Here is a 14,066-nt window from a genome sequence, read left to right on the forward strand (position 1 = left end):
GAGAGGTCAGCACTAACTTATTTTAATGGCAGAATGATCACAAGCAAGGATTGTAATAACATTATGAGCAGTTACTGCATGATTAGTGGACTGGTATGTATACTGAGGGGAATTTTAAAGGAGCCCTTGTGAGTGTAAAAGGAAAAGGGATGACCCTGGTTCCATAGGCTGCTTGGCTGTTCTGAGCATCACGCAGGAGTTGGAACCTCTCAGGGAATATCTAAGGCAGTGGTCTCATGTTTTCAGATTTCCCTTTTCTATGGTTTGGTTTTTTTTGATTGGGGTGTGGGGAGAGGATAGAGGGCCCTAAGGTGGGGGGAGAATTGCAGACCTCTTATGAAAGATATTTATACTTATATCAAGGGAAATCCATGTGAAGTGTTCACAGGCTTGCTGAGGCTGCAGTTCACAGTTGCAGTTCTGGTACAAGGTTTAAGGGAAGGAGAATGAAGTGATTCAGCTGTGATCATTTATCTTCTGTACATTGTGCACTGGGCCCATCGGAGCTAGGTGACACTGGAATACCGAACGACAACGCTGGCCAATACATCAGTGGAGCTCCATTGGAGCCCATGAAGCTGTATGGGTTTAAACCAGCTCCAGACCCGCACAGAACATTCCTGTAATTTCCTTTTCTAGTGAGCGATGGCTATCACAAGCTTTCAGATGGGCTGGGATAACAATACGGGAGTTGCATTTGCACGGGTGATTTAGGTGATGCTTGTGACCATGCAGCGTTTGAGAGAGTTGGGAGTGTTCTCCTTGATAGGTGCTATGTCTCCATGACTGACAAAAGGGGAACGAGGGTCAAAAGAGGGGCATGGGTACATATATGAATTCTTACGTTCTGGGGATGCTTTATAATGCTGGGGGTTGTTTGGATATGTTTTTGTTTTTTAATGAAAATGAATTGGGAAACTGTCAGTGTCTATAAACAAGAGTACTTTCTGCAATTTCTTGTTGCCCTGAAGTTATTAATTACAGGTGGCTCACGTAGGAATGACTGTAGTTAAGGTTGCTTGACATTTTCCATTTCAGATCCTGTTTTCAGTTGCTGTGGAAAAATAGTATATGATTGTGTAATTACAGACCGTACCATAATGCCTATGGATCGGGGGCAAATTAAGGCTGCCTGGGCAAGCTTGAGTCTAGTATTTCTAACTTTTGAGTGCTTGACTTTGCGACCTTAACATTCTTTTAATGTAGTTTTTTTTCAGATGTAATAGATAAATAGTTTCCAGCCTCCTGTTAGCCTCTGCATAGCTTCACTCCAATGAGGCATTCATGGTGGGGGCCCCAGTGTCCCTGACACCTAATGCTGGAGTTGTAATAGAACTCATGAGAGTGAATCTGTCATCCCTGTGGGAGTTCTGCCATCAGCTTTCATTCTGTCCAGTAATGGTTCATCTTTGGTTACAGCTTCCCATCCTGTGACTGTGGCTGGAGGCATGGGGTGCCTTAGCATGAGAGATGAAACTCTGACACCTGCTGTCTGTCCCGGGCCTGCTCCCTCTCTGCGTGAGCCTCATCTTCTGTGAGTCTCCTCAGAAGTGCTCAGGGGAGCAGAAGGAGGACCCTCAGTAATAAATAGGTCACTGGGGGGAAAAGGCTGAAGGAAAGGAACAGGCAGCTCCGGAGAACAGGAGAGGACAGTCCCCTGTCCTCAGTGGTTAGACAGCCCAATGTGGGGCAGAAAAGAGCCACTCAGTAGTAGACTGACCCCACATAACAACCTTTGGCCTTGCAACAGTTGACAGTAGGTTTATTTCCTTTCTACCCCTGCGAACGCTCTGATTTGGTCATCTGGATGAAGGAATAAAATCCACAGCAAGATGCAGAACCCGGGATTGGGCTGGAGGCAGTCTCAGCCCCTTTAGAGAGATTAGTAATAAATTAAAGTGAAAAGGTGGCACAAAATGCCATGGGGAGTGCTGGATGATGTGAATGTGAATCCCCCCCCCCCCCCAATAATGTTGTAAACTGTTAGACCTGGCCATGTTTGCTTCACAGAGTCTATTGTTGGGGGTTCTGATGGGGAATTGTGTTTTTAAAAACTTCTCCTGGTATTTTTCAGTCTAACAGAGCAACGTTTGTAGATGCAGGTTGATGTGCAGTGAGACGCTGATACATTGAGTGTGTACATTGTGTATGTGGTGTTCAGAATTGTTCTTTTCTACCTAATGGGGCATGAATGAAACACAAGTGGCTCTCGCTTTCCCCATGTGTTGTGTAGCAGGCCTGGTTTGTACTAACTAGAGCCATGAGATAAGATGTTCGGCACCTAAATCCAAATTTCACGGGTGGTTTTTAACGAGACTAAGGGTATGTCTACACTGTAAAGAAAAACTCGCGCTGCTGCATCTCAGAGCCTGAGTCAACTGGCTTGGGCTTCAGAGCTAAAAATGCCAGTGTAGACATTCAGGCTCAGGCTGGAGCCCACGCTCTGAAACCCAGCAAGGGGGCGGAGAATCCTTATCATTCAGGCTCCAGCCTGAGCCTGAATGTCTAGGCTGCTATTTTTGTCCCCGCAGCCTGAGCCCCACTAGCCCGAGTCAGTTGACCCAGGCTCTGAAACTCAGTGCTGCGAATTTTTCTTTGCAGTGTGGATGTACCCGTAGAGTCCTAAGTGTCTAAGTCACTTCTGAAAATGGAACTTTGGTTCTGATGTCATTTATTTCAGTGGGAGTTAAGTGCCTGAATGCCTTTAAAAATCTGGCCCTTAGGCACTTCTGAAAATTTTACCCCAGATGGCAAAAGATACCTGCTATTTCCTCCTGTATTTATTATTTGTATTACCATTTTGCTTACAAGCCATAGTCCTTGACCCAGGCCCCTACTAGAGCCCTGCAAATCAGCAGATCTCCATGGCCCAAGTTTGCGGATCATGGATGGATGCAGATCCAAATTTTATATCTAGAGCCCTGCAAATTTGCGGATATCCGCTTTATATGTGCATCCGTGGACCATGTTTGCAGATAGTGGATTGGATGAGGATAAAAATTTTGTATCCGCTCAGGGCTCTAGCCCCTATCCCAAAGAACTTACAAGTAAAGCCGAGCTGTGGAAAACTTTTGTCCAATAATTACAAATGTTTGAAAATGTATCACCAGGCATACTGAGTTGAAGATTTCTGATTTATTGTTGCAAAGCAAGATACCTTTCACGATAAAGTGCTAATTTAAACTGTCATAAATTTAAAACTCCAAGATTAGTATTCTTCAGACTTGGCTTAGTGTTTAGGTCAGAATGGAATCTCAGTAAAGAAGTCCAGTTCGGGGGTTTCCATCAGCAGTAGCTTGTCAGTGAGTTGTAATATGCTATTAGGGCAATTTTCTCCATATTAAACAAAGTGGATACCCTGAGAGACACTGTCTTAAGTAGGACCTCATCTCCAGGTAGCATCTCGGTTTGACCAGAACCAGTAAACTTTCTAGATTAGAGCCCTTGCTTTCTGGTTTTGCTTTTTTGAAAAATCCATTTTAGTTCATCAGTTGTGTTTCTTTTTTTTTAAAAAGAGAAGCAATTCTAAAATTCCATAGAAATCCTTCAAATAAAGAACATTAGAGCCCCACTCTTGTGTTGTGTAGTGCAGGGGTGGGCTACTGTGCCCAAATGGGGCCCCATTGATGTCAGTGGGACTCTGTGCTGGTACACAGTCTGCTTGCAGGCTACACAACGAAGGATTGGGGTGTAAGGCTCTGCAGTGAGGCCCTCAAAAGACAGGAAATGCTAAAGTTAAGGTTGCATTGTACAGTAGAACCTCAGAGTTGCGAACATCAGAGTTACGAACTGACCGTCAATCACATGCCTCATTTGGAACCGGAAGTACGCAATCAGGCAGCAGCAGAGACCAAAAAAAAAAAAAAAAGCAAATAGAGTACAGCACTGTGCTAAGCATAAACTACTAAAAAAATAGAGGGAAAGCAGCATTTTTCTTCTGCATAGTAAAGTTTCAAAGCTGTATGAAGTCAATGTTCAGTTGTAAACTTTTGAAAGAACAACTCTAATATTTTGTTCAGAGTTACGAATAACCTCCGTTCCCGAGGCGTTCGTAATTCTCAGATTCTACTCTCTGTATGTGATTATGATAGACTTGGAGTGCATGGTCGTTTACTATTTTTCAGATTACGCAGAGTTCTTTCTATAACTTTAGATATCTGTCTTGTATTTTGTTAGTGTGCACTAGTGAAGTCAAGTAAGAAAGAAGAGTCCATGAATATTAGTCGTGAAAAGGACGCAAACAACAAAGCAGTTAGGATTAAAAAAAAAAAACCATGTAGGGGTTAAAGTAAAAAATGAACAAGTAGGCAAGGTCTAAACCACACAAACAGAAAAGGAATGTAAGTAAAAATAAATGCATAAATAAATAACAAAATTGTATGGGGCAACAGCCCTTCCTCCTTTTTCTCTCTTGTCTGTATGCTATATAGGCCCTGATCCTGCGAGCACTTATGAATGTGTTTAACTTTAGGTATACAAGTAGTTCCACTGAAATATCTGTGAAGATTTAATTTTAAATTTGCACGCAAGCATATTCTGTCCAGAAGTGCCTCTGCATTCTTGCAGTGATGCACCAGAAACAGAAAGAGGTTAAAGTAATCAAGTAATGTATTTGTTGTGAATTACTCACTCAGCTCTAAATACAAATATAAAAAAGATTGTAAATGAATTACATGCGTGATTCTTTGCAAAATAATGTCTGCATTAAGTTTGAAGATGAGAGACAAAATAACACATGGGCATAACAAAAAATAAAACATGAAATATTAGAATATCCACATTCTTAGTATTTCCCTTAGCAACAGCTTCTTGAAAGGTGTATTGGTGTCCAAAGGGGGTAAATACCTGCTTATGTGTAGTGGCAAAATAATTATAATGCATACTGCTTTATAAAAAATAGATTTTCCCATTAAAGAAGTATATCACTAAAGATATACTATGTCATTATGATGATGAGCTCTAGTGTAAGTGTTTAAGAAAAACAATTTATATTACTATACATGCACCTATATTCTTACATACTAGATATATACCTACGGCACCAGTCCTGAAGAGATTTGTGCATGTACTTGTCATTACATACTAATCTCTTCATTTCAGTGGGAGAACTTGCAGTGCATAAATTTAAGCATATGTGTACAGTTTTGCAGATTTGGGGCCTAAGATAATTATTATTTTTTTTTAATCCTGTGTTGGGCCCCAAACCTGCAAACGCTTGTGCCCACTTTATACAAGTGACCGGTCACACTGAATGCCGTGGGACTTGGGCTTTGCTTAAAGTTACTGATAGAATCATAGGGTTAGGAGGGGTTACTCTAGCCCCCTGCCAAGAGGCAGGATTTGTTGTGTTTAAACCATCCAAGACAGGTGGCTCCAGCCTCCTTTTAAAAACCTCCAGTGTAGGAGCTTCCACAACATCCCTCACCAGTCTGTTCCGTTGTCCGGCTGTTCTTACAGCTAGAAAGTTTTTTCCTGAGATTTCGTCTAAATCTTCTGTGCTGTAGTTTGAACCCAGTGCCTCTTGTCCTACCCTCTGTGGCAAGAGAGAATACTTTTCCTCCATCTTTTTTTATGGCAGCCTTTCAAGTATTTGAAGACTGCTATCATGTCCCCCTTTATGTGTAAATGTTTCCAGGATCAGTGCCTTTTAATTTTTGAACAGTTGTTACACTGGTAAAGCAGGTACTGTAATACATATGCCCAAGGGGGCAGAGTTAAGGTTGTGTGTTCAGCTGTAGCTTTTGTATTTCTTGACTTTTGAGTGCTTGTCCAGGCAAACATTACCTTCAGTAAACAGTTTTTAATATGGACTTTTAATTAAAGGAAGCCCTGACACCTCCCTTTGATCCAGGACTGGAGAGTATAGTGTCCTTTGTGAGGGCATGTTTTAAATTAAGCTTTTCAGACAGATGTATTGTCCCCTCTCTATTTGGTGCTTTAGATGGCCGCAATGCCCTAGCACCTCACACAGTTCCCTGCTGCATATTAAGACTCCGTTTTAGGCATGGATGTAATCTTCTAGAAAATGCCCTGAAGGTTTGAGCAATCTACCAGTTGCAGGTTCTCATGCAGCCTTTTTTCCCATTGTGTAAGCATGACAAATCATTAATTTTTGATTGATTGCTTTGAATTATGGGAGCTCTGACAGCCTTTCTGTAGCTGAACAGCTGTATAACAAATGAGCATATCAGTGCTCACAAAATATTGGAGATCTAACAGAAGCAATAACATTGTCAACTCCTCCCTTCTGGCTTTTCCAAGGCAATGGAGGGAGGAAACTTTTTTACCAGAAATTCCTCAAGTGACTGAAAAAACAAACAAACAAAAAAAACCCACTGGTTTATAATCGAATTAAATCTTTATCTCTTCATTTCTAGTAGACTGCTCCAGCCATCAGAACCCCAGAAATGCCTCTGCTTTTAATAACTGAGATAAATCTACACTAACAAAATTTCACATTAAGAATTTAAAAATAATTAAAATTGCAATTTTTGTTTGCTGTTCCTTTAAGATTTCAGAATTGCACCAGTGCATTAAATGTGACCTCTTCAACTTTTAAATTAAGAATTTATGCTGGCTTGAAATTTATGAAATATTTCAGCATTGAAGAAAGCCTTTTTCCCTCAGGAAAATGGAGCAATAAATCACAGCACTCTTGATTTACAGCCGTACAGCCGGCCACGGATAGGATTTTTTCCACCCTTCGTTCTGAAAAAAAAAAAAAAAAAATGTAATCATATGAGACAGCTTAGCTGCTATCCTCCCACTCTCCAGAATTTTTAATTTCAGCTGTTTCTGCTTGGATTTATTTCCAATATTCCTGCTCGGCTTTTCAATTTCCTCAGTTATTAAATTTTAATTCAGTGCATTAGCATTTAAATTAAAAAAGGGTTTATTTTATCAAAATCCTTGACTAGCCCCCATCTTGCTGCACATGAATTGCCTGTTTCTGCCATTTGCTCAAAATGTGAAATGCAGTTAATGTCTTATAACTTATATTTGCACAAATTCAGAAATAAAATTTCTGAGATTGGAATAATATTGTCTTTCCAAGGAAAACTCTAACGAGAGAAGGGGGGAAAAGGCACAGTGCCTAGCAGCTTTAAGGGGGAAAAATAGTAGCAGCTTGCTGATAACACAATGCTAGCAATGAAAAGTTAATATATTAGACAATTCAGAAATGAGTGAGGGGGGAAGCTTGACCCTTTCCAATTACAGAGTGAGCCAGGTTTGTTTAGAAAAACAACAGAACCAGTCTTCTGTCTGAATCTGGGGATCCTGAGGGTATACTTTCTACAGACTAACTAGCAGGGGATGGTTCGTCTGTGGGCAGGGGGCTCGACTGGTCTAAGCACAGGACTGAGACTCATGTCTCCCCAGTTCTAACTCAGCTCTGGCACTGTGACTACCTCTGTGGCTTTGGCCAGGTCACTTATACTCTTGGTCTCAGTGTCCTCATCTGTTTATGGGGCTCGTAGTGGGCCTGATGCACAGGAGAGTTGTGCAGATTGATTGGCAGGGAGACAGGAGAGCTGGCTCTGCCACAGACATCCTTTGTGTCTTGGACAAGTCACAATCTCTGTGTTTCAGTTAGTTCCCCATCTGTACAAGAGGGATAATACTACTTCTCACCTGTACAGTGGCAGCGTGAGGATGTGACTCGTTAGTGTCTTGAAGTGCTCAGATGCTATGTAATAAATAAACAACATAAAATGTCCCTAGTCAAATACTACAGGGAGTGCTGTTTTCAGAGCCTGTGCTGTCCGGTTGGAGGTTTGACCAAGGTGTACGTCTTCAGGGCTCTCCCATAGTGTGTTAAAGGGACACGGTCCTGCTGAGGCCCAAATTTTCACCTACTTGGACAGTTGCAATGTAGAAACATGCTGTCCCACCCTCCATCTTGGAGGATCTCTTGTCCCCCTTCACACAGAAGGCCATTAAATTATGTGTTGCCGGGCAAATCCCACCAGTATAAAGGCTGTGGTGGTGCTGGTCTTGGAACCCTGCACCGCCCCCACCCCGGGTCTCGCCCCCCTGAAAGCGGCTGAAGTTCTCAGTGCAGGGAGAGCACAGGAAAGACAGAGTGAGTCACCAAACCAAAGGGTCTGCTGAAGTGATCTTGCTCTGTTTGGGAACTCTGGCATTCTCAGTGCCCCTGACAATGAAGCTTTATTTTCTTGGACAGAACCTTCAGCTGGTTCCCGTTACAGGAAAGGAAACCAGCCTTTACCTTTGCTCTTGCATGTGAAGGATCCAGTACTGTAACTGGCGCTGTCTCAGACTGGCGGGAATGAATCTGCTTCTGCTTTTTATTGGAGGCCCCAGCTCAACATAAAACAGTGCCATTTGCCATTTAGCTGGTTATTTAAATTTGTATTTTTGCAGAAAGTGCGTAAACGTTTGGGCCATTGTTATGTCTGTTGGGCTCACACCACATGCTCCAAATTGCCCCACCCTGAGAAGTGGGCTTTCAGGAGAGATGAACACAGCTTTAAAATGATCCAAAGAAGCTCTGGTGCTGATAACTGGGAGGGGGCTGATCTCGTCGCTGCTTCTCACCATAGTGTTCAGTGCTCAGTTCGTGACTTACCGCAGTTTAGGGTCCAGACCTCCTTTTCACGTGGTATCCTATTGGGCCACTCCTCCAATGACCACCTCTGCACTTCCTCCATGCTGACCCCCACACATGGAGTGCCTCCCTGAACTGATCCCACAAAACTGCTTCCCTCTCCTCCCCATCCCTTCTTGGAAGCCACTTCTGCTGTGACTAGCTGCAAGAAATCATCTGACTCATGAGAGCTGGCTTGGGGAGCAGTTGGAGATAACGTCTGTTTAAAGCCCCCCCCCAACACATTACAGCGGTTTGGAATCACTGAGTTGTATGCAGAACTCGCCCGTGTTACTGCATGGCCTCATTGCCATAGACCTCGGCTTCACCACCATCTTACCTCACTTGTTGAGCTTTGCCATAAATTTAGGCCTTGATCTGCCAAAGACTTACACACATGGTTAGCTTTAAGCTCACAAGCAGTCCCATCAAACTCAGAAGTTAAACATGTACGTACGTTTTTGCAGGATTGGGGCCTAAAACTATAGACATTTCAATGGCCAGGACTGTGGTGTCCTAATGACAATTGTTATTATTTATCATCATCCTAGCACGTATGAGCCAAGTCATGGGCCAGGACCCCAGTGTGCTAGGTTCTGTACGAACACCGGATAGAGAGATGGTCCCTGCCCCAGTGAATTGGCAATCTAATGTGTCTACACAGCACCCAGCAGGATGGGGAACCGCTTTCTGATTGTGGCCTTTGGCACTTCCAAAGTACAAATAATAATTTCTGTTATCCATTGCCCCTCACTCAACTCCCATTTTCATCCAGAAGAAAGGGGACTGAAAAGTTGGGGTGGGAATGCGGCCTACAGGATGGACAAAGCGAGACACTATCAATGGAAAATATTATTTTGTTATTGGGAAAAGTTACGAAGTGAGAATGTCTGCTCTGTCTGACCCTAACCAGCTCTTCTTTGTCTCTTGTTCTCTAGGCTGATGAGAGCAGCAGTACTGGGAAGAGAAGCTCTTCAAGCAGGTATGTGGCTGTATTTCTCTCATCTCTGGCTGTGATGTGAATAGCCTTGGCAATTCTGTCTTTGTGGAGTGCCAGTCTATGGGGTAGGCGCCATCTCTTAGGTAGGAACCAGAGTTGACAGCCACAGAGCAAGGCATAGGGCAGGAGCCTGATTAAAGCATAGGAACTGTAGGCCTGTTTCTAGGGCCCTGGCTCCTAGAGTCACACAGAGTTTCTAGTCTTCATGGCTGTAAAGAAAAGCTTGCCCTGAGTGTAATCAGTGCAGGGACGTCTTTCTGAGTCTGCAGGCAGTCTCCTGCAGAGGTAATAAGTTGATGGCCCCATATGTGCTGTGAGAGGAGACTAGGCCCTCTCTTGTTCTGGGCAGGGGAGGGCTCCCACTGCCATGACTCTGGGCTGCAAGCCACACTGCTGCTACTCCAGTGCATTCCAGGTGGCCAGGGGACAAGGAGGTGACAGCCACTGCAGCATCTGAGTGGCCAGGACAAGAGGAAGCCCAGCCTCTGCAGCTCCTGGCGCACACACAATCCTCTGCTCAGGTGGGTGGGGGCTGAGTGCTTTCTCCTGTGCAGACAGAAGCAGTGTTAGGCACCCCCAGGGCAAGGCTTGTGTGTTGGTGATCCCTGCTGCTCCAAGCAGAGCTGGAATTGTGGCACTGTGGGTTTGTGCCTAGAGCCAGTACTGCCCTCTATGGCTCAGGACTAAATTCTGCCTCTCAACCGAGAGCCAGGAGTGGGAGCAGTGGGAACAGGAAAATGTATCACTTTCTTTTCTAATCTAAAAAGTGTCTATGTGAAAACTGGGAGTTCCTGACTCAGCCCCATTCCAAGCAGAGAAACCCCCTAAGAAGCGGAAGGAGCAGGGTGTTCGTCTGTGTGTGTGTTAGTGAGGGTGAAGAGAGGCTATACAGAATAAATGGGGGACATGATTGGGGCGAGGGACAGACTAAAGGAATCTGACATGAAGGGGGTAGGCCCCATCTGCTGTCTAGTTTGTGCTTTTGGTGAATCTCATGTTCACTAGTGTTTCTGAGGCCCCATTAGGACCAGTGATGCACTGCGTGGCTAGGATCACGGGGTAATTTGCCCCATGGTGCGTCTGTATCAGGATTTTTAATTTTTATTGATGAACATTTCTATAAAGTGAGAACGATAAGTCTTGGAATTGAATAGTGTGACGGGATTCGACTCACCATGCTGGCCATCTTGGGGATTAGCTCTGCAGGTTGGTACGCCCCGTCCCGACAGTGCTTCGCCCGCCATCACATCTCTTTGATCTGCATCACTCCAGGGACCACAGCATCTGCTTCATGACACAGCCCTCCGGGTGTGTCACCATCTGTGTTTCCCCCTTCCATGGATGAGTACTGCAGTCCAAGTGTCCAGCCACTTCTCTAGTAGTGAGTAGGGAGAGGGACCCAGGCCCACCCACTACTCCGGGTCCCGACCCAGGGACTCTGTAGATGGCAGCCACATGCTGTGTCCCCTCCTACTTCTCAATATATTCCCCTGAACCACTTCCCCCTTTCTTCACGCTTATCTCAGGGCTTCAGCAGGTCAGTCCTATCAGCCACCCAGGAGCTCCCTCTCCCTCCCCCGGTCACTGCCACACTGCTCTGTCCAGGGTGCTAGGTTCCATCCATCTGCTCGGAACCCAGGTCTCCCTCCTTGAGCTCCAGGCAGCGACTGACCCTGTGGCTCTTCTTATATGGGCCTGCTGGGCCCTGATTGCCTGCTCCTTGCAGCCTCTCTCCTATTGGCTGCTTCCTATGCAGCCTTCCTATGGCTCTATTAACCCCTTACATGCCAGTGTGGGGCAGATGCCCTATCAGAATAGCAATTGGTTCCCCCCATAGTTGCCAGCCCTTGACATTTTTCTCAAGGGACAGTTTTTGAAACATGCAGAAGGGGAGCTGTTCAGTCTCCAGCCACCGGATAGGTTGGATAAATTCTGGTGAATTTTAAGGAATCTGCTTCTATGATGAGTAGTAGAAGAAGGTAGGGGAAAGCATCAGAAAGTTGCCAGAATGTGACATACTCTGCTGGGGGCTTGACCCCAGGCTTGCTTCAGAAATTTTCCCTCGTCCATCCCATCCCTGCCCTTAAGCCCCAGATCTGACTTCACCCATCATTCCTTCTTTCCCAGTTGTCTCATCTCAGGAGCTGCAGCTGAGACATTCAGCCATCAGGGCGTGAGAGTGGGGGAGATGATCCCTGGAATCTGTGCTGTTAAGCTGTAGGAGTGCACAACCCAGCAGAGCTGCAGCTGCCTCTGGCTTCCCCAAAGTCCTGGGAAACGGGCCAGGGCAGAAATTACCTAGAACAGATTTACAAGACCTGAGACAGTCCCATGAGCGTGCAATTTACCCTAGAGTTGACTGCATTTCACTGTTGGGTGAACTGATACTTATCTACCCAGAGAGTAGTTCTTAAAGAGCTGTGGGAACCTGCAGGGTGAATGGCAATCTGGAAATATATGCTGTCACTGGTGGAGTGGTCAGCCACAAAGCCTTGGCAGTGTGGAAGAATGGCAAGTTTGCTGTCTTTGTTGATCAAACACAAACGTGCCATAACCAGCCTCCCATTCCACAGCTTAGCTGCACGTGCCAAAGAGCTCTGGTGTGAGCATGGAGCAGGAAGTGGCTTTTTCATAGAATTAACTTTGCTCAATAATCAAATTCCTTAGCCAGTCCTGAATGTACTGTAAGAGGCAGCCTCCCGCCTGTTCCTTATTGAAATGCTGACAGTCAGCCAGCTCGCAAAGGGGCAAGTGAGATCAGGACAAAGCCAGGAACTAGCAAAGTGACAAACTCAGGGGTTCTCAAACTTCATTGCACAGTGACCTCCTTCTGATAACAAAAATTACTGCACAACCCTAGGAGTGGGGACCAAAGCCCGAACCCACCTGAGCTCCACTGTCCTGGACAGAGAGCCAAAGCCCGAGCCACACCACTCGGGGTGGGGAGGCCAAAGCGAAGCCCAAGGGCTTTAGCCTATAACCTGAGCTCTGCCACTTTGGCTTCAGCCCCAGGCAGTGTGGCTTGGGCTTCTGCTTCAGCCCCAGGTGGTGGGGCTCGGGCTTCGGCTTTGCATCTGGCTGCAGCAAGTCTAACGTCAGCCGTGGCGACCCCATTAAAACAAGGTTGTGACCCACTTTGGGGTCCCAACCCACAGTTTGAGAACCGCTGAACTCATCTACCAGGAGAAAACATTCCATGGGGAAAATGAGAGAGAGAGAGAGGAGGAATGTTGGTGTGGCAAAGGGGCCACTTGGCACCAGTGGGTGGTGGAGGAGCACAGGTCAAAATGCAGCGGGAGTTCTGTGTCATATGCAAGATAATGAGGCAGAGGAAAAAGGAGGCTTCATGGTTCATGCAGTGGATGGCCATGGCGGGGAAAAGAGGAGAGACATGGCACGCAGGGAATACATCGGCACAGAGGGGGCCATGTGGCACATAACGGAGGGGGAAGTGCCGTGCAGAAGAGGGGATATGGCACACCTGCGGGTGGGCAGTGCATTTGAATGGGATGGGGGGATAGTGCGGTGGGCTGGGGCACATCAGAGTAGAGAGAGGGGAATGTGACTGGTATTATAAGAAGGAAACTAATGTGGCTTTTCTAGCAAGTGGTAAAGTTTCTAAAAATGCCCAACTATCTTAGGAGTCTAATGAGACTTAGTCCCTTTTGAAAATGGGATTTAGGTTCCAAAGTCACTTAGGGCCTGATTTTTAAAGGTACTTGGGCTGCTAACTCCAATTCATGAGTTAGGTGTCTAATAACTTTGAAAATCTGGCCTGTAGGCACTTTTGAAAAATTTATCCAGCAGTTTTTTCTGAAGGTCTTGGGCGGTATACATGGCTGTAACCTAATTAATTAGCTCTTTGTCGTAATGTTGTAACTGAGCTGTGAGATTGTAAATCTTTTCTTTCTTTCTTTCTTTCTTTCTTCTGTGACGGGCAGTCATCTTGTGTGTGGAACAAAAACATTTCCCCTGCAGTGATTGCTGAGGTATAGGCCACTGTTAGCAAAGACAGATTCACGTACTGGAATGTCTTTCAAGTACCAAAGCCTGTGACTGACTGCCAAAGCCATTGCCACCTGACGGCGAGATCTCAAAGAACTCTCCACCAGCGTCTGTGTATTGGCAGTTGTCAGCACCTTGGCCTGGAACACTGCTTCATCCGTGGTAGCAGACAGAAGAGTGCTGGCTGGTAGGGAATGGCGCGAGCTCACTCACAAGAGATGAATCACAGGAGGCGATAGAGGAATCACAGAAGTTGTTGAGTTTGACCCCAAAACTCACACGTCCACTCACTTCTGGCTAACTTCCCTTATGTCAGGTTTCAGAGTAACAGCTGTGTTAGTCTGTATTCGCAAAAAGAAAAGGAGTACTTGTGGCACCTTAGAGACTAACCAATTTATTTGTGCATGAGCATTTCACTTCCGATGAAGTGAGCTGTAGCTCACGAAAGCTCAT

General features: G+C 45.4%; 1 protein-coding gene across 23 annotated transcripts in view; it reads left to right on the forward strand.

Annotated features, from left to right (window-relative positions):
• Positions 1–14,066, forward strand: part of ZNF618 (zinc finger protein 618) — a 320,167-nt gene that overhangs the window by 148,723 nt on the left and 157,378 nt on the right. For all 23 annotated transcript variants that reach the window (XM_043530052.1, XM_043530053.1, XM_043530060.1 and 20 more), the window contains one exon: positions 9,547–9,590. In XM_043530052.1, the coding sequence (XP_043385987.1) occupies positions 9,547–9,590 (44 nt within the window). The remainder of the gene's footprint in view (positions 1–9,546; positions 9,591–14,066) is intronic.

Source organism: Chelonia mydas, chromosome 16, assembly GCF_015237465.2.
Source record: "Chelonia mydas isolate rCheMyd1 chromosome 16, rCheMyd1.pri.v2, whole genome shotgun sequence".
Classification (NCBI taxonomy): Eukaryota; Metazoa; Chordata; order Testudines; family Cheloniidae; genus Chelonia; species Chelonia mydas.